Source organism: Rhea americana, unplaced genomic scaffold, assembly GCF_003343005.1.
Source record: "Rhea americana isolate MKP2758 unplaced genomic scaffold, rheAme1 scaffold_163, whole genome shotgun sequence".
Classification (NCBI taxonomy): Eukaryota; Metazoa; Chordata; class Aves; order Rheiformes; family Rheidae; genus Rhea; species Rhea americana.
In genome coordinates this window covers 1,583,020-1,603,469 of record NW_028185739.1, presented here as the reverse complement: position 1 = coordinate 1,603,469, position 20,450 = coordinate 1,583,020, and the positions used below count along the sequence as shown (strand labels likewise).

Sequence of the window (20,450 nt, the reverse complement as noted above, 5' to 3'; positions counted from 1 at the left end):
TCCTTAAAGCCATATCACATTGGCTGTTCTGGAGAGCCAACGCCGACTACGTCCCCTTGGTAAAGGTCAGCCTGATAATAAAACTGAAGTCAGTATTTCTGTGCCATTATTAACATTTCTGTAATGTGCTATTAATGGAAACGAGCTCCAGGAAGTTATTTATTAGTCCCTCTTCTGCCCTAGGTCTTAGGCAGAAGTTTTTGCCCACCGGTTTTCCCCGTCCCTCCACCGCCCCTGCGCCGTAGCCCTGTCCGACYGGAGGAGCGCTGCAGCCAGCGGGGTTGCTTCCCGGCGGGATTTCACACCCCGAGGTCCTTGCTGAACTTGCCGAGCAGATTTGCCRGGCCCGAAGCCGGTTTGCGGCTCGCTCCTCGCCCGCGGCGCCGGCGCAGCCGCGATTTCTCCACTGCCGCTCGGTCGGATTGTTTTTACCCGGCGGGAAGTTGAGCGGCTGGAATGACACCGGTCTCTGCTTTGAACCGGAGCACGTTTTTGTCTCTGCCTTCGGTTGAGTGAGGAAGGAAGCAGCTTTCACGAAAGAGTTAAGCCTGGCGAAGGCTCCGGGATCTTCTGCTGGGGGATGATGGTTGGGCTTTTGTTTGTTTTGAAGTGCTGGCAGGAAAGCGGGGAGGAGAAAATTACCTAAGTGATGGCGAGATCGCTAGGAACTGGGCAAAGCCGTGGAAGCGAGGCGGACAAACTCCACCTCGCCGCCCGGCGCCGTGAGCACACCCCCGCGGAGGAGCCCACCCCGCTCCGGGGGCTCGCAGAGGCTTGGGCTGCCACCGAGCCGCATGAGCTCAGCAGAGCTGCTGCAGAGCTGCAACGCCGGGAGCTGCCAGAGCAGCCTCCAGGGTCACTCAGGGGCTACAAGCAGGAACGGGGAGCTTAAAAATAATAATGAAGTGGAGGCAGCTTCTCTGGATTGCGTTCTGTGTGGTGACCTTGTGGGGTGAGTATTGCCTACAAAAAATAGCGATGTTGCAACCACTAGGAGATAGGACAGCATGAAAATAGTGCATGGGGCAACTTCCTTACAACGGCTGGAGCGGCGAGCGGGGGGGCTGCGGTTCAGTGCCTGTTCGGTGGCGTGGAGCTGACTGCAATTTCACGTAAAGAACGTGGTAATGACACCGCATTCGGCATCGTGGCCAACGCACCCAGAAGGCTGCTGTGCAAACAGAAAATACTGCTGATTCGGGGAGGACGGTAATCGAGATRCGAGAGCTTCCTAGAAGAAGACGTATTTAAGATGACAAGAGAGGATGCAAATGCAGCCTGCAAAACTGTAGAGTGCAGCTACAGTTCAYGCCACTTCTCAACCTGCCCTGGTGTAAATTAGCCTAACTTTGGTCTTGTGGTAGGAATCAAACATTTCCTGAAAATCAGATGAACCTCCGCAAATATTACAATCGCCTAGTCTAGTTCTCTGAATATCCATAATACTTAAAAAAGAAATAGCAATGCAGAGATTTTCTCGAGGTAGTATTTCTGAAAGGGTTACATTTTATGGAAATACTATCATTTCTGTCCCAAGCCCAACAACCATGAAGTAATAAAAAGAGACTGAAAAAGTGAAGCAACGCTCTCCGTGCTACACCCTGTGCTGGGATGAGGGCCAGGAGGCTGCGGGCTTCGAGCCCGGGCTCGCGCGGCTGCGAGCGCCTGGCCGCGCTGGGGAAACCTGCCGCGTTGTGCTGCCCGGGTTGGTGGCGGCTCCCGCACGCGCCTGCCCCGCTCGGGGAGGGAAAAACCAGAAGCCTCTAACGTAAAATTTGGCCCGTTCTYGCAGGGACGAGGCTGCGCGAGCCCCTGGCCGAGGCCGCGGCAGCAGATCCCGAAGCGACGGGCAGTCCTGCCTGCTTCCGTCCGGGGGGAAGTACGCAGAAATACTGAGTCCTGGGGTCTGCCTCATCTCTGGGGGGACTGCTGACTGCCGTGAGATTCGGGAGCGTGTGCGCGGTCGGTGCCGGGCGGGCTGGGCGCCGGGCCGGGGCGATGGGCCGCTCAGCGCCCGCAGCAACGCGCGCGGGGAGGAGAGTGCGCGCACTTGCACCAAGCAGGAGGCGTCCGAACCCGCACCCCCCCTTTTTTTTTTACCTGATTGCTGTGCAAAGCTTTTWTTTATTTATTTATTTWTTWATTTTCTTTCCTTTCTTGTCATTTTAAAGCACGTTACTTTATTTTTGCAAGATCATGTTAGGAAAGCTCTGAAAATAGGTGAATCAAAAGGGGCTGTAAAATTTCCAGCCTTTTGCATTTAACATCTCCTGGGGGGCTGCATGGCGTAACCACGTGCCTCAGCCATAGCACTGGCCCCAGCACAGGAGCTGGGGGGCTGCTGGCAGCAGGGGGTGATGGGGGGCTGCTGGCAGCAGSGKGGGGGTGATGGGGGCTGCAGGCAGCAGGGTGGGGGTGATGGGGGGCAGCAGAGCAGGGATATTTTGAGCTGGGATGATTCCTGAACTGCATTACTAATTTAGCTTTTAAAGCCTTTCATATATGCCCAAATAATTTACTTTTTAAAAACTAAATACCGCCGCTCTCGTGAAGTGCAATTTGGCTAAGCAGCTCTGGTTACTTCTGCGTACTTGCGTGCTTTTGCTCCTACCGTGCTAGCACTGCTAGGTTAGGCGCTCCCTGCGGTTAATACATGACTTTTAAACTCCCAACCCCTTCATGCTAACAAATTGGCAAGGTTTAACATAGCTAGTAAGAATGTATAGAGCGATAAATAGCCCACTTCAGCCGAGCACCATATGGATTATCCAGCTCCCATCTGGATCATCATTTATCTCATGAGACCAAAGGCTTCACAAAACTTAGCTGTGTTTTGTATAAAAGCGCCTGCACACCCTGCAACAACGGGAAGGAAAGGAAGTATTATGTGACAAGACTTGTTACAAATTGCACCAAGCAGTAATCCGGTAATTTACTACAGTCAGTGCTGAAAGGGCGGTGATTAAAAATACCTCTGTTGTTTTTGCAAACATCTGGAATGGCTCAAAGGTGGCCGGGCGCCGCAGCCCTCGGGGAGGTCGAGTTTGAGGCGCTACGTTGTTCTGCCGAGATGAAGTTTCCTGCCGGTGTCCGTGCAAACCCAGGGCTGCGTGCAAGGCAGCACAGCTGGCTACTCGTGCAGTCGTGCCCCCTGCTTTCGATCTGCTAAAATTCATCGGAAAAGCATGGCGATTTAACACCTTGGAGCGCTGCCTCAGYGAGAAGAAACCTTTCTCTTAAAGGAAAACTGTGCCAGAACCAAAATCCCGGCTCCAAACGTCTGTTCCCAATTTAGGAAAATGCCTTTTGGGACAGTGTTTAAATGCACGTGGAACGGTGGGTGTGTGCATGCAGCTCGCGGCCGCCCCGCCGCTGGTGCCCTGGGYGGCTGCTCGGCATCGGTCGCTCTTRCTGGGTCTTGAAGGCTTGCCTGAAAGGATGCAGTAACTCTTCCTGGAGCTCAGGCTCCGCTGGGCAGAAATACAAATGAAGCAATGTGGTTTTTTATTTTTTTTTTTCTTTAGTCTCTAGATAAGAATCTAAAACAACAACAGCCCTAAAGTAGGTGCCGAAGCTGTCTGTAAAGAGCAGAAATAGATCTTAAGAATATGAAAGATTAAGGAAAAGGAAGAAGAGCATTATGACCGGCTCACGCAGCCCGGTTCAGAAGGAAAAGCTGGGGGTGCCACCTCCGCGCCACACCAGTGCAAAACCTTTACGCTGCGACCCCGCTTGACCCCCAAACTCTGTTTTACCTCCAAAGATGTTTTCGCTCGTGAGTCAGGCCCTGATCTCCCGCCAGTGAGAATGTTGCTATTTACTTTGAGGTTGTGCCTGCAACTGGAAACGCGGCTTGTTTTTCCCGAGGCGCCGAAGCGAGCCGGCCCGGGGCCCAGGCGTCCCCCCGGGGCGCGCGGGCTCGGGCAGCGGCCGGGCTCGGCGGCGCCGCGCGGCTGCGTTGCAGGAGCAGGAAAGGGCTGGCGGGGGGGCCGGCGACGGGCGCCCCGTAACGCTGCCCCTCTGCCCCAGGCCGAGCTGCCGGCAGCCCGACGGATGCTCCCGCCTCAACGGCCTCGGCCTCGCCGGCGGGGACCGTCAGCACCACCACCACCACCACCACCACCACCACCACCAGCACAAGCACCAGCAGTAGCAACCCCACCAGCAGCAGCAGCAACCCCACCAGCAGCAGCAGCAACAGCACCAGCAGCAGCGGGACGGCCACCGAGCCGCCGAGCGCGGCAAAGCCGGCGCGGGAAGCCACCGGTAACCCTCGTCCCTGCTCCCCGGCGGTTCCCGCAGCGGTTGCGTTGGCAGCCGGGGGCCGAGGGGCTCCGGGGCGGCTCTTGCAGCCGGGCGCGGGAATCAGCCCGGGGCGAGCGGGCGGCGGAGCAGGCGTCCCGCCGGGTCCCTCCCGCGCGAAGCGAGGCGGCACCGCGGTCGTAGCTGCCTTTTTCAGCGCGCACCTTCGCCCTCCCTCCCCCTGCAGCCGGACCCCCCGCCGCGGCGCTCACCACCTCCGCGGCGCCCGGCGCGGCCCGCACGAGCCCCCCGCCCGGCCGGACCCCCACGAGCAGCGAAGCCCGGGCGGCGACGGGCGGCCCCACGGCGCGGACCCCCGGCCCCACGGCGGCGAGGACGAGCCCTCCCGGCGTGCCACGGCAAACGGCCGCCCCGGCACCCGGCGGCAGAGCCAGCAACGGCTCGAAGGTGAGCGAGGCCCCGCTTTGCTTGCAAAGCCGATGCTGCCAGGCGCTTTGGACCTCCCCGCTCCCCGCCGAGCCCACGCGGGTCTAACGCCCGCGCTGCCGCTTGCCTTGCAGTCCATCACGTGCCACGAGGTGAAGGACGTGAGGGACACCGGAGCCATCTGCTTGCACCTCAAGGAGGCCAGCAGCTGCGTGAGTCGGGGGACGGGGCGCGGGCACCCGCCGGTGGCAGCTTGACCGCCGGTGCAGGACCTCGGGGCTGGGCCGCGAGGAACAGGGCGCCCCGGCTGCGGGGAGCCCCCGCTCCCGCGGCTGGGGTCGGTTTAGCTTCTGATGCGCCCTCCACCGTGCTCGACGGGAAACCTCCGTTGCTGCTCTTCCTCCTCTCCCCGGCCGGGCACGGGTTCGCCTTGCCCTGCCCTGCCAGCTGCCGGAGGGAAGCAAAGAGGCCGCATCAAGGAGCTGCGCTAAGGGGAAAGGGTGGCAGACCCGTGTCCTGAGCCACAGGGACCCCAGGGAATCCCAGGCGCTCTGTAACTGCCCTTGGTCCTTTGCACCAAAAATTTAATGTTTGTCAAAGCAAGAGCAGGATCAGCTGCGACGCTCTTGGGGYTGGGGGGGAGAAATAACCTTCCGCGCAGGAGGTCCAGCTCGCGCGGCATTGGGTCCTGCGGGACAGCAGACCTGGCAATGCCCTGGGCACCGAACGACCGCCGTTAACTCCACCTCTGCTGCTCAGCCACGCTGAGACCACTCGGGATGACCGAATCCTCACTTGAGTTCTCTCTGTAAATTGCCTATTAAATGGCATTTAGACTTGTTTGTGTTTATGGTGGCTGCAGTTGAGCAAGAATTCATGTCCAGACTCCTCTGGGAGTACAAGAGTCTGATCACAGATGCCATCTAGTGGGAAGAGACCTTCTCCCAGGCACGGATTTTATACATATTTATATTCTGCATGTGTTACATGCATGCATATATAAATAGTGCATATTTAATATATGGAATATATTATAGAGCCAGGTCTGATTGCGCACACTGTTCACCTTCCCCCTTGTGAAACGAGTCGAACTGCAGCACTTTTACCCTGTTTTTCTGGGAGCTCTTTTCCCACTGCGGGCCTCTCCTCTCGCCTCCACCTCAACTAATCATCAGAGGGGAAAAAACTGTCCAGCTTTAGAAGTGATGTTAGTTGCTGAACCTGGGAAACAGATAAGAGCGTCTGAGCAGGCAGCAGATATAGGAAGGACTTTTCCCAAAGCCAACGAGCCACGAGCTGGCACCCAGCTCTGCTAATTGCAAAGGGAAACTCTGACACTCGGCTGAGTTCTTTCCACAGCGGAGAAAGGAAAACACACACTTGGGTCTTTTGTTCCATCTTGGCCTTTCTAAGCCCAAGCCAAGCTCCGCAGAAACAGCTGAAAATGATTTATTTGTTATTCTCACATGGATGAGTTTCTGCATTTTTGTAAGCTAAGAGTATCTGATGATACCGAGATAACTCCAGCTCGGAGGGGGCCGGTCCGGAAAGGCCGGGCTCTGCCGGACGTGGGAAGCCAGGCGGGACCCGCTCCGGGCGGCACAGCCCTTCCTCGCGGGCGCTCGCCCCGGGAGCCCGGCCGGGGCCAGGCAGGACGCGGCGGCACCCGCGGGCGCGGGCGCAGCCCGGCGGACCCTCGTCCCCGCCCCGGGGGGCACCGCGGAGCCTGCGGCCGGTTTTAGCAAATCCGGGCTCTGTCCCCTGACATCGGAAAACAGATGCTGGGAGAAGGCCTGTCCCGCCTGCTACCTAAACGGGCTTTCAGAAGGGAAAGGCTGCGGCTCCTCTCGTCTCTTCCTCTTCCACCCAAGAGTCAGCTCAGCTCTAAAATGTGAGAAATTTGTATTTTTTCCCCCAGCCTTTGATCACAACCTAGCAAAACCACTAAAGTCATTTCCTAAACAGGAAAGCAAACTGCTCCTTTGTTATTATTTCCCTCCTTTCCCAGACGCTGCCTGGGATGCTGAAACAATAGGGACTCGCAGGGCTGCTTTTTCTTCCCAAAAATCGAAGGGACTGGCCCAGGCAATTCAGATGCTAAATTTAGCTTTGTTTAAATGACATTTGCAAGAATTGCTAATAATATCTCCATTTCATTTATTCTCATAAAGTTAAGACACAAGTATCAGCATCTCCGTTTGCTAGGCGACGTGCTCAGTGCAGAGAGCAGTGATGAGCTGGGGTCCGGAGGTCTGACTCCCACCCCAGTCCAGTGCTCGGTTTGCACAGCACAGCATGTGCGTGCACAACATCACAAGTGGAAGCCGCATCTTCAGTATAACTGAGATGGAGAATTGGTCGGTTTGGTTGGTTTAATGGCTGTCTGTTTGAAAATCTTGCAGAAACATTTTTTAGARCAGAAGGGATCCGACTTATGGACTGCAATATGTGAAGAGAGCGTGCACCATGTTCCTTCCCCCTGCCAGATCAAACTCGCTAAATCCGAGGTGGACCGTAACTGCATGCTCCTCATCCTGGTCGGTGAAAGAGGTTGGTTGGAATAATCCCTCCAGCCATCACTGAGATGGCTGAGTGTGACCTCGGTGTGGGCAATGGGCATATAGGGACTGTTCATGGGGAAGGGCTGGAGGACACAAAAGAGTTACATCCTGGAAGAAGTAACTTCTCTTGGGAACTACAGCTCTTTCTTCTTGGGTCTTCTTAGAGCCACGGGGTCTTGCGCTGCCCCCGGAGCAGAGAAGGGGCTCGCGGCTTCCTTGCATTGAGCAGCGGCCAGGCTCTGCGGTACTGGCACTACCTGCAGCGGTGCCCTCCCTGTAACGTGCCTTTCCTGTTTTGAAAATTGCAGAGCCTGCTACAGATATGCTCCAGGAATCTCACTGGGAGAAGGTAAGTTCTTTGAGCYCATTGCTGGGGAGACTGGAGGGCCTGAATGGCTGGAGAATGGAGAGTTTTGGATCGTTGGTTCAGCCCAGACCAGGTTGCTGGTATCCGAGCCCGTGTCCCTCTGAGGCAGTTGTTGGCTGTTGGGGTGTGAGATGGTTTCAGCCCCTCTCTCTGATGAAAGGTGCCACATCCCAGAGCAAACGGCTCTTGGGCATGGCAAGAGGCAGCAGTGAGCTACTGGGCTGTGACCGCTGAGCTCCTTGCTCCGACCTAACATCAGGTGAGGCTGAAGGATGCGYGCTGTGTATGCGCAGCCCGCAGGGTACCCGCTCAGGATGTGACCGGGGAGCTTTCGCAGCCTGAGGGCAGGGAAGCCCAAGGGAGCTCGGAGTTGCAAGCCAGCGAGCAAAGATGTGTCACCTTGCTGCGGATGGTACTACTAAAAAGAGGTTTCAAGGGTTCAGCAGAATCACTTTTGGGTGTCCAACCAGCGACTTGCCAGAGAAGCACTCATCACTGAGGACTTGCCCTTGAACACAAGACCTCCCAGCTGCTCCTCGGGTTGGACACGCAAAATCCCAATCATTTCTGCAAATCTGGGACATACTCTTTACTTCAGTATTTCGCAAACAGCAGCACCGTAGCACCACTGTTGAAAGTACTGAAGGCAGCAATGCTCGAAATGGTTGCTGTAAAAAATCTGTAGCATTTTCTTTAAAAAGCGCTAGAGCCCCAGCAATAACGCTTAGTATGTAATTGGCACGCTGCGTCTTCGAAGCAGCCCGCGGGTACTAAGGAGGTCCTCCTCCCCGCGCCCCGCGCGGCTGCCGGCGGTCGCAGACGTGCGTGTCCAGCACGCGGGCGGGTCTCCTCTTTGTGAGGCTCTTGGCTCTGTTCGGTGTTTTCCCCAGTTCGGAATAAAATCCCTGAAGCGGGGGAGCGTGAGGAGCCACCAGGACTATTCCCGGAAGACGCTGATTGCCTTGGTCACGGCCGGACTCTTGCTGGCGCTCCTGGGCTTGGCCGGATACTTCCTGATGAGACGGCGGAGCTGGAGCCCCGCGGGGGAGAGGCTGGTTAGTGCTTACCGGTGGCAAAGCGGCGGCTAGGGCGCGGGGCCGCTGCGCTCGGTACCGCCAACCCGCGCCGCGCCGCGCGGGACGCGCGCCCGCCTCGGCCAGGGAAGCTGCACGGCACGAGCGGGGCCCCCGGGGCGCGAGGGGCGAGAGGAAATCGCCGCTCCCTGCTAAAATTAACCTTTTCGCCGTCGCTCGCTTGGGAAAACCGCCCTCTTCTCTCGATTAGCTCTAACACTTATTTCTGCTCAGCAGTAAGAACTCATCCGGCAAGACCCCTCCAGAGACACCGAAACCTTATGAATTTGTCACTAAAAGTGACACACTTTAACTTTCCATTTACAGAACTTAAGAACGGGGCTATACGTCTGTCTTGTACAGCTGCTGTAATAAAAGGCTATTTCTCCCCCCAATAACGATAATAAAACGTATCAAGAAAGAAAGAAAAAAGGGAATTTTCCTATTTCTGCTCCCGCTCCTTGCAGACAGGCTGAGCCCCGAGGGGGCCACGCCGGCCCCCACGGACGCCCTCGCGCTCCAGGACGCTGTTAGCTATTGCCCACGCGTGCAAACGCGGCCGCAGGTGCACGGCGAAGGGCYGCCGAGCCCCTCGCCTCCGGGCGCTCTCCGCTGCAGAGGGCTCCGGGGAAAAGCCCGCGGTACTCGTGGCCTGAAGCRCCCGCGCAAGCCCGGGGCAGCTTTAACCCAGTTCCCAGGTGACGCGAAGGGGCCGGGCAGCAGGCCGGCGCTGCAGGAGCTCGGCACGCGCGCGCGGAGCGGAGCCGTGCGGCGAGAAGAGGGGCTCCGCGCGCGCGCGTGGGGCCGGCCCCGGCTCGCCCCAGCTCCTCGCCGCTCCTCGCCTTGCTCTCCGGCCTGCCGCAGCCGAGCGACGGGGTCCTGCGAAGGAGCTGCAATGCGAAGGCGCTGCAATGYGAAGGMGYYGCAATGCRAAGGAGTCGCAATGCAAAGGAGTCGCAATGCRAAGGCGCTGCAATGCAGAGGAGTTGCACTGCGAAGGAGTTGCAATGCGAAGGCGCTGCAATGCCGTCCCGCGCTTTGGCAGCGGGAAGGGAGCGGGGGCGAGGAAACAAAGCGGAAAGCGGAGCCGTGCTCCGAGACGGGGGTCGGCTTGCGAACCCTCGAGGCGGGGAYGCTTCAAAAGCCCGGCCGTCCGAAGGGACCGAAACCCGGCGGCCCCCCTGCTCGGGTCCCGGAGAAGAGTCCGTTTCGGGCCCCGCCGTCCTCGGCAGGAGCGGCTGCCGGCCCCTGCCCTCCCCTAACTCTGCCTCTGGTGTTCATGTACCTGTTTAGGCTGAAGACCCCTACTACATGGAGAACGGCAGCCAGGASAACGCAACGGTCACGGCGGCCTCCCGCGAGCGACCCGAGCCGCAGGAGAAGTCAAACCTCAACGGAGGGGCTCAGGAGAACGGGACCGGCCGGGCGTCCTGCAAGCACGGGCCCTCGGCCAGGCAGCACGGCGTCGCCGACACGGAGATGTGAACGGCGCAAGGAAGCGCTCCGGCACGGAGCCTGGCCGGGGCAGCGCGGCGAGCGGGGAGGAACCTCCCAGCCAGCCCCGAGCACGTCCAGCTCCAGCGCGACCGAAGACCTGCGCCGCTGCCTCCGCTCAGCTCGCCCGCTGACCGCACGAGAGACCTTTCTTCGCTGCCGTTCTCCGCTTTTGTTATTAAAAGAGCATAACRAGACATGCAAGTGCCACTTAGCTGTTGAGCAGAGACAGACCGAAGCTGCTGAAGCCTCGATCCAAACAGCCAACGTGTTTGGTGGGAGCGAGGCTGAGCGAAATGGTTAAATCAAAGTCTCAATGGCAAAACCCTCTCAGGTTTCAGGGAATTTTGGATATAAGGGTTGATTTTAATCTCRTCTTTACACCTAAGTGCAGAATTTTTTCCTTTCTTAAGAATGTCAAGCATTTAACGCCCCTACTTGTGCTTTATGTCTTTTTTAGTATTTCCTGCTCCTGCAGAATTTCCTGAAGCTGTATGTAAAACTCCCCACACGGAAYTGAAGGTTGAAATGTGAATAGACCTTGAACTCATTTTTTTTTTTTAATCCTACCAGTATGCAGGTGGTTGTTTTACAGTAAAATCTTCCCTGATCTCTTCATCTCAGGGACTTGAGACAGTGTTTGACAAGACAGAGCAAGTAATCAATCCCTCGCGCCTGCACGCGAGACACAGAGCATTTGATACCGCTTCAAAGAGCTCTGCACGTGCCTACGGCTTGCAGTCGTGTCACCTTCCCCTGTGACACAGGCACCAACTATCACCTAGCACAGGGCGGTGGGAACGAAAGATGCCAAAGGGCTCCCGGTGCAATGAGAGAAACCGGACTACCAGGCTAGAGAGAGCTGATCTACCCTCTCACTCGTGAATTTACTGCAACCTCTTCTCCGTGCTGAGACTGGTAACTGAGGGRAAGGGTTTATTTTATTTTATTTTATTTTATTGGTACAGTGCTTAAAGGAATGAAAGCAGTGTCCCACCTGCATTATTTGGGTCTGTCTGCACGGGTGCAAGTGTCATTTAAATGTGGTTTAACATAATTTTAGGTTTTGTTTGAGTGAATTGCTTCTCTGAACCTAACTGTAAATAATCTCCATTGAAAAAAAAACAGCATTAAAAACCAACTTCTCCGCTGTGCTCTTGGAACGATAGCCTGTTTATTGCGCTGGGAACTGTGACGCTGGCTGAGCTGCCTGCCAGAGCCGTGAGAGGACAACGCCTCACGCAGCAGTTGTTTTTCAGTAGAAATCCTATGACTAAAAGCTGTGGCTTGTTCTTTGCACGTTTTCCCTGTGTTTCAACAAACACACTGGCAGAACAAGTGCAATGCATTAAGCTATTAAACCTCATTTGTTTATCTGATGATGTTTAAGATGCCCAGCTCATTGCAGGATAAAGCCCCGAGGCTCCCATCCCAGCTGGGGGTCTGGTCCGATAGCCGGTGCGTAGGTGTGCAGCGCGGTGAAGATGCTCCCTGGCTGCACGCAGCTCCAGACACGCAAAACGCCCCTGCAAAGACCAAGGCTCCCTCGTCCCTGCACCGTCCAACGGCCAGCCGCATCCGGCCTCAACGAATTTGGGTTTTWGCTAGGCACAGAGGATGCAATGTAGGAGAGGGAATAGAAGCTCAGAGATGCAGAATGACTTTCTTATCTAACACCTTTTCCTCAGGGGCTGGGACAACACCGCTGAGGCTCTGCTCCAGCCCTGGCCACAGCTGAGACCTCTCACAGCATCTCAGCTGCCTGGAGGAGCTGGCCAGAAAGGGCCTTGCCCCACGGTGCTCCTCGCAGCAGATGATTGGGAAGCGGGAGCTGCTCGTGGCGTGGTGCTTGGTGTGGCTGCRCTTCTTCCTTCTCCTTCCAGCAACTGTTCAGGCAAAAGAGGCTACACGGTTGGTGCAGACCTGTGGCTTTTACTCGCAGCAGTGGCTTCAACTGCTACTAGATTTACAAATGTGTTATATGTATTATATGTTATTCATGTTATAGATGATTWTATAGTTCAAAGCCTTTGAGTAGAAACGTTTCCATCATCTAGCATTTACACGTGTGGGGCCGGTTTGCTAATTATTTGCAAGTAAAGTGGAATAGGAAGTTTTGCCTAATGACCCCTCTGCAACCTGCAGCTGCTGGGTATTGCTAATATTGGTTCGGGGGCTTTGGGACAGGCGATGTTCAAACTCCCGTCCCCCCAAGAAGGGGCTACCCTGCCCTGGCACGGGTGGCCACAGCAGCGTCTGAGGCACTAGCAGAGTCGCCGAGGGGGATTACAGCCTCGGCTCAGAGAGAAGCGGAGCATTTCAGAGCAAAGTCTTGGTGCAGCCTTTGGTCTGTGTCCAGGTGCCCAGTTGCCCTTGGTCTGTCTCCGCTCTTCTAAACCCACAGCAGTAAAAGTTGCCGGCAGCACTTCATGGGGTCCCGCAAAGGTCAGTCCGCTCTCGATTCTCCCTAGCAGAACATGTGGATTCAACGAGGATCATTTGCATCACTTCTTCCAGCAGCTCCCCTGTCTTTAACAGTGTTATCTAGGATGCTTTTAATTGCTGTCAATGAGATGTGCTCAAAAGCTATTGGTACTGGACCGGGGGCAGACGGGGGTTGTGCTTCCAGCTGTGCCATCACCCTTCCGGATAACTTTGGGCAGGTCTCCTAGGTCCTGCTCGCGGATGCAGAGCAGTCGTTCAGCTCCTGTTTTCCCGGCGAGGCTGAAGCTCCACCGGAACGGGAAGCCTGGGGGCCTGGAGAGCTTTACTGATCCGGCCTCATTCTGCCCCCAGCCCTTCCTAGTGCTTATCTCCCAGGCCTGGCTCATCCGTGCTGGCCGTACTCTGGTTGCCRTGTGCGGTGAATCCCCCGTTATTTCTTGGGAGGATGCTGAATGTGGCTAGAAACCACTGCTGCTAGTTTTATCGTAGTCCATGGTAATCTAACCTCCCGCAGTGAATCCTAAAGACAGGTTGTAAGTGGAATATATGCAGGAAAACTAAATCTCTTTCTCTCCTGTGAGCTGTGGCWTCTGCAGAATGCAGGGCAAATTCTCTTTAAGGCTTTATATTCAACGTACTATAAAATAGTCAGGCTGGGTTTTTTTGGAGGGGCAACAGTTTATTTAATCAGCGCTGCTTGCTGTGTAAAAAATAAGAGCTCCAGTCCCACATCAGGAGCATTTTCCACATCTCAGAGCACGTCCAACAGCCAAGCTGAGACAATGAAGTTACAGTCAACTGCTCTGGCCAAACAAAAGCTTTTTCTAACACATCCACATCAACGGAAGCGCTGAGAGCGGTGGTGGCCAAGCAGGGACGGTGCTGACGAGGGAGAGCCCGACCGGAAAAGGCTGCGCTCACCGCTCCGGGAAGTCTTCTGCCTGTGGGTAAACACGGACAGGCTCGGCTCTGGCCGGACCGAAAAGGTTGTTATTCCTGACCAAACCGCGCGGTGCTCTCGGCCTCGCAGGGGCTGGCTGCGGTCGTGTGAGAAACAGCAACCCGGGCAGAGGGGAGAGGCGGTGAAGGAGAGGGGGCAAAGCCGAAAGCCGAGCCGAAGCGGGGCCTGTGGTCGCCTCCCTCGGCCCGCCGGCGGCTGAGCAAAGCCGGACGGCTCGGCCCGACACGCGGCACCCGCCGGCGCTCGGACGCCTGCGAGCCCCGCGGAAGTTGCTCCAGGGGAGACAACAGACCGAGGAGACGCTGAAGCTCGTTTCATTTGGAAGCCACCTACCACCGGGCCTGGAAGGCAGCCCTGCTTCTAGGGGGASGTGTGTAATTTGGGGAAGAGAGGTGACAAATACAAACACAAGGTGTTAAATATAAATAACTCATGTTACAGCCTGAAGTCGGCCGCGTTTCAGTGTCGAATGAAGTAATTTATGTAGGCACCAGGAACAAATGCTGCTACCTGTGGGAGGCTTTAAATCCGGGTGCACGGCTTTCTATCCATATATAATATGTCCACCCTGGTGCTTTGAAGCGATTTGTAAATACTAAACCTCACAGAACGAGGTAAAGGCAGATGTTCTCCCACGTCCACAAACGGCTCAGCAGTCACGCAGCCTGGCTTGTGCCGCGTATTGCTGAAACCAATCAAAGTTATCAGAGCAAACACATTTTAATTAAGCCTTATTAACCATTTCCCTCAGTGGATCTTCCTGCCTCGCGTAACAGCAGAACCCTCCCAGCCGAGCAGAGGAAACTCCTGCCCTCCGGGGCTGAGCCCTTCGCAGCACAACAGCGAGTCCCAGTTCAGAGAAAAGTACTTCCTTTCTCTGTTCCTGTTGTTGTTAATTTGTTTTTCATCAGTTTAGCGCTGGAAAGACCTGCCCTGATGCCGGAGAGCTCTCAGCAGCAGCGGGATAAACCTTGTACAAGCAGCAAGCTATCTAATTCCCACCCATTGCCCTTTGCAGACACCAGCATTTTGCCTTTTGCCCCCCAGAAAAAGATCAGATCTCCAGGTGCTATCCACCCTCCAGAGCTTCTAAGACACCCATGAAGTTTCTATTTCGGTGTTGTGCTAAATATAAGGGCTAGAGGCCTAGCACGCATTGCTGAATTGTGACAGCTACCAGAAATCAAAGTCAGCTCCTGCTTTCGTGATGAAGCCACTAAACCGGTCATGAAAAATTTCATTTCTTTTTCCCACAAAACTCATTTTAAAATGTTTACCCCCTACGGATATACAGTCTTTCGTTCGATGCAATTTAGTTCAGAGGATACAGAAATACTATTTCTCTTAATTATAATAGGTATGAGTCTAAATCTTCAGCACACATCACAGCCCAGCCGACTGGGAACATTTACTGCATGGCATCCCCATCTCCCCTGCTGTGCACAGAAATGGACTGGAATCATGTCCTTAAATTTAAATTCACCAAGATTTTTGCACGACTTTGAAACCACAAATAGTAGAAATAGTCTGGGATATATATATATATATATATATATACACACACACACACACACACACACAACAATGCTGCTATCTGCTGGTTGTGTGTTGTTAAAACATATGCTACTTTGCTCTAGAGTCAAATTTGTATTTACGTAACGGCAGTGGCTCCCTGTCAGAAGCAATACCAAGCAGTACTGTATACACTGCTGCATCTCAGGGTGCAAACAATTTAGCCAAGGCATTGTCCATAATAAACTTTTGAAAAAAGTAATGCTCATATTCTAGGAATAGTGAACATCTAAAATGAAGTTTTCATCTATCCACTTTCCATCTGCTTGTTAAATGCTTTATTCTCCAAAATTTGTGTGGGAGTTCTACAATATTTGCTGTACCATCTGCTGTAAGACCATGAGAGCTTTTTAATCCAAGCAAAAAGAATGTATAAATGGCAGGTTTTTGATAACGTATTTTGATAAACTTCAGGTGACTGCCGGCAGAAGAAATATCAAACTACCACAGCAGTGAGGATGGAGCAAGGGGCCATCCTGTGCCTGGGCTGGAGAGACTCAAAYTGGATCTAGGGTCTCCTCACCAAACTCCCTTTTGCCAGTCCAGCTGAATTCACAGGGTGCTGTACTAAAATTTTGAGTCAACCAACAGCTCATTCATCATCAACTGGCCATAAAGATGTTTCCCCTAGTTGATTAAGTTCAAACTAGTTGTTGTTCAAACACATTTTCTTTTTTCTCCTTTTCTTACCACTGAGAAAGAAACAGGCACAATATTATGTCTGTGTTCATAATCCGCCTGCAGTGATTTGATATTTCCGTCTTTGCCTTCCAAGTAAAGGGAAGAACATTTGTTCAGAGCTTTTCCATCCTCAGGAAAAAAAAAAGTATATTTACAACTATTTGCATTACAGGCACTTCACAGGTGGTTTAATTCTGTCTTTAATCTTAGCCTTCAAATCCATTTAATTTGCTGGTGTTTTGATTTGCAGTAACAGTGGTAAATGAGATTATCTTTCTCCTGAGATAAACTGTCAAAGACAAATGCTGAAGAACTGGGCTCTAAAAACATTTTAATACGCTCTTCTTGCAAATCTAGGGATGGGAGACATGTATGAGCGCTCATTAGTGTAAATCAGGACTGAAAGCTCTCAAACAAAACAAGCAGTGGTGAAGGGACCTTTGGGCTGATAAATAGAGCCGTTCTCGTGTTCTTACGTTCACCTGCTCTTCYCATTTCAGATTTCAAGCTCTTTGGGCAGGGACTACCTGCTCTGTGCTTTCACGGCACCTGGTTACGGTGCATGGCTGGGAGTCCTAGGCACTTCCRTGGCCCATGGTTAATAAGGACAACAAAAGCTAATCACTTCTGCCCTGACACAGTTCCCCTGGAAAGCCAGCCGAACCCATGCCCTCAAAGTGAAGCTGGAGGCACCCTTGTCTTTTTATTAAATGGCAAGGTCAATAGATATTACCAGGAGAGTCATTTTGCTGAGCATACCCCCACAAGTTTACACCTCTTGCTTCCTGCTGCTTCTCACCCGCCGCTCCAGGAGAGGAATTCCTAGCGTGTAATTACCCAGCAAGGCAGCCGGGGGGATGAACAGTCAATAAAAGGAGTGAGAACGTGGAAGTGTTAAATAATGCGCTGTGCATTCTTTATCCGCAGAGCAGATGTCTACCTATCCAGAGGAGGGGGACAGCTTTCGAGGAAGATAGAGAGTAAGGTCATTATTTTTTTAGAGTGAAGGAGGGAACAAATGCCAAATACGATTAAAAATATAGAGACTATTTCCATGAAAGTTCTGAAAGACTTAAAGTATTCTCAGCTGGAGAACCTTCAATGCCGAGCATTTCAACAAACTAGAACCTGCTCAGCATCCTGAGGGGAGAGGAGCGGGGAGAAAAAGGAAATTCACTGCTTTCTGTCATCCATGTGGTCTCTGGAAAAGACTTTCCAAGTCTGTCATTTGGGAAAGGTTTTCAAGGCACTCTCTGCCTAGTGGGAATGCCCAGATCTCCTGACTGAGGGGAAAGACAAGGTCATCTGCAGTACCCAAAGAAGCCTTGTCCACGTTAGGTTGCAGCTAGCAATTTGTCTCCATGTATTTATCTCCGCCACAGACAAAATGTTAGGAACGGTAGACAGAGCTCAGATGAAGGAACTGGTGTTGCCTGGGGTGGTGGAGCAGAGACTCTGATCTTGTCCCAGACCTTTATTTTGACGTTTCCTTGGATTCTCCATGATGTACAGAGGTTGTAGATGAAAATGTCGCTCCAGGATTGGTACAGAGATGCCYGTGAAGCCCCTCTTCCTTCCTTCAGAGGTCTTTATCTGCTGGTATTGCTTGGTGACACACATGGTGGTGGTCTAGGAAGAGAAGCCCTTGCTCGCAGCCGCTACCGCAGCTCTGGGTGCTGGATGYGGCTCCGAGCCCGCGCACGGGGCCACGTCGCCGGTCACGGCTGCGGTGAGGAGGATCACCGGAGTGGTGCCCAGCTGCAGATGGCAATGACTGCTGCCGGGCCACCTGGACGCGTTCCCTCATCAAAACAGGCAGCGAAGTCCTGCTGCTTTCTGCTCCCGTGTTTCACTGCTGCAAGCCCGCGTCGTTCCCGTAAGCTCAGCTCGGGACTCCCTGGGGTCTGCATCCAGCTCTATTTTAGTAACTTCTCCCTCCAGGGAAATTTCTTGAAGATGTCCCACAAAGGCAAAAGGAAGCCAGTTCGTTTGCCTCCTCAGGTACAGCAAAAGTGTGCAGATTGCTGCAGGGTTTTGAAGGTTTCTGACAGTCCTTTTAGCAGGAGAAAACAGATGAGGCAAGACTGGGTAAGTAAGTAAGTCTGGCACTCTGCTTCTGGGGAGAGGGTTGTTTTCATGGGAGAAAGGTGTGGAATAAGATGAGGAAATTATATRTGTTTAAGATTTTCCTATTGAAAATCTTACATGTTTTTTTCTCGGAAAGAAAAAATAACAGTTTTCTGTTCCTTTTTCTAAAAGAAAACTGTATTGTTGGGGAAAAAAAGGAGACTAGTTCTGGCTTCTCACTCTAACTGCAGAAAAAAAAGGTTTGAAAAGGTTCATAGTATGTGTCTTTTGTCTTGCATAAGATGTATAAGCTGCCCTAAGGGCTTTTACCTAGTGAATTTACCTTCAGGCTATTTTTAGCCCTGTAAATGACAATACATTACCCTTGCTTATTTATTTGCTATAGCTGGTTGTTATACTTGTGAATTTTTTTTTAATCTTCTTGTTTGCATCTTCCTTCTTYTCTTATCTTCTGCTTGCCCCAAAGGCTTATTGCTGCTTTGGCAACATGCTAACGTGTTGAGAAATGATGTCTAATTAATAGTTTAATTAGCAATACACATTCTTAATAGCTTATTAAAGGAAAATCATTCAGAAAGTTCATTTCCTTTTTTACACTAGTATGATATAATTTATGGGCAAATGGTTTTGAACAATATTCAGACTTTCAGTATGGAAACTGGTTTGGATTCATGATTTCATGAGAGGCTTTGCACCACTATTTTTTGTTTAAAAACAATTTAAAAGAATAACAGAAGCAAATTCCTAGGGAACAACGCTATTGTGGCAGGCAGGAGTCCGAAGATCGTGAAAGAGGAATTAAGCAAAACTTCCATCCGYACTTCTGTATATAAACTCACGTTAGGTAAAGGTAAACTTGCTCTTTAAGAGGCTCCGGCTGAAATGTCACATCGCCTGGAACGTTCTGCTCGGGCCCAGTTCCTGCTGCAGAGAGCTGGTTAATTAAGCAAGTAAGAGACAAAGATCTCTCTTTCCTTACAACCTTTTCTGCTAATATTTGTTAAAACTGGCTGGTTTTATATTAAGAAATCCATGGGTTATAAACATCAGAGGAGTAAGCCCACCTAAAATCCCTGCGGATCCTTCTTGCCTTTTCCTGTAAGAAACTGAGCATTAAATCTTGTTTCACAGGCCAAATGCATAAAACATAAACGGCAAAGGACTCAAACTGAGTTGCACTGTTCTGTTTCTTCTCAAATTCTACAATCCGTGCTGCTTTTTTTTGTGACCCACACAAAGATTTCTTTCTAAATTTATCACAGCATTCATCGGCAGTCCCACTTAGTGGCGGATTACGAGGCTGGGCAGGCAGGGCCGATTCAAATGAGGACAGGGCAGCCTGAAAAACACGCCGCGGATGACGCAGACAGCAGGCTGAGGGCGCAGAGCAGAGGGGGGCAGCTGCCATCTCAGCCCACTTCCCTYGGTGCTGGCTGTTAACCTCTTTCCTCCAGATTATCCTCTGCAACAGCTCCGACGGAAACGCGGGCGGCTTGCTCCGGCGGCAGCACTGCGCTGAGATTGCGGCGTCCGGCTCCAGGCCGCTTCCAGGAAGATTCATTCATCTCTCAAAGCCGGGCGCTGACTCCTTTGGGGAATTTCCACTGAGCTGCGCGCTCCCACCTGTGTACCAACAGGCGTCCCGTGAAATGCCAGGCAGGGAGCTGCACTCCTTTGCAGGAGCAGCGTTTGGCTACGGCCGCGTGTGCAGGAGTACATGTCCACGCAGCAGCAACCCCATGCACATCAGCATGATTTTTTTCAGTCATAAGATCTTGTGCTCGTATCTGCATGTCTTGTGCTCCTGCCCACCTGCAGCTGTGGTCCCTTGCCACCTCCAAGGACATGAGCTGTCATTTTGTTTTGTGTTTGTAGAGCTCCTGCCCTAATGGACAGGATAAAGACCAGTATAATTTGCACTGCCACAGATGCGTGGGTGCCTGTTAATGTGAGATGWACGCCCTGTAGTTAGAGATGAACCTCTGTGCAGGGAATGTGCTCTGTGTTTGGAATCACACAGGGAATCATGCAGTTACAAGGATGGCATAATTGAGCAAACGCTTGACTAGCACAATTTTCTTATGTGCCTGTCAGCAAATCACTTAATCTATGCTGTGTTTCCCAGTTGTTAAAAGGGGATGATTATCCCTCTGCCTCCTAAGAGGTAGCAAGAATAATACCCACTAATGACTGTGCAGCTACTGGAAGGGGGCTACACAGATCCGTAGCAACACACAGAACCGAAAAGAATTAACGGCATTTTAAAACCGACCTTCCGAATGCCTTTCTCTTCCTTCTGCTTTTTTATTGAAGAAGATCCCAAAAAAGACTGGTCTCTCCAGTGCAAGATTTTAACAAGCCTCTTGGGAACTTCCCCGACCGGGACACGCTAAGTCCTCCGAGAAAGGGCAGGGAAACCACGCGGCGGAGCGCCCGCGCTGTCCCCGCCGCCGCGGGGCTCGCTGCCTCCTGGGAGCTGTAGTCCGCGCCGGGTTGACCTGGGCCCCGCGGCGGCGCAG

General features: G+C 53.0%; 1 protein-coding gene and 1 long non-coding RNA gene across 4 annotated transcripts; one reads left to right on the top strand and one right to left on the bottom strand.

Annotated features, from left to right (window-relative positions):
• The first annotated feature begins 201 nt into the window (after positions 1-201).
• Positions 202-11,347, top strand: CD34 (CD34 molecule). 3 transcript variants are annotated; one of them, XM_085300417.1, is made up of 8 exons: positions 202-952; positions 4,030-4,266; positions 4,490-4,710; positions 4,824-4,901; positions 7,092-7,239; positions 7,559-7,599; positions 8,508-8,672; positions 8,928-9,243. In XM_085300417.1, the coding sequence occupies exons 1-8, from the start codon at positions 901-903 to the stop codon at positions 8,928-8,930; spliced, it is 945 nt and encodes a 314-aa protein (XP_085156543.1). In that variant the 5' UTR covers positions 202-900; the 3' UTR covers positions 8,931-9,243. The 3 variants fall into 3 exon arrangements, with proteins under 3 accessions (XP_085156543.1, XP_085156542.1, XP_085156541.1); XM_085300416.1 differs by having other exon boundaries at positions 8,925-9,243; XM_085300415.1 differs by lacking the exon at positions 8,928-9,243 and adding an exon at positions 9,984-11,347 and having other exon boundaries at positions 205-952.
• Positions 11,348-16,025: 4,678 nt separating this feature from the next.
• Positions 16,026-20,361, bottom strand: LOC146598461 (uncharacterized). Its single transcript, XR_014895279.1, has 2 exons — positions 20,204-20,361; positions 16,026-19,816 (listed from the first exon to the last, which is right to left on the bottom strand). It is a non-coding gene; the product is annotated as an uncharacterized LOC146598461 (long non-coding RNA).
• Positions 20,362-20,450: the final 89 nt, after the last annotated feature.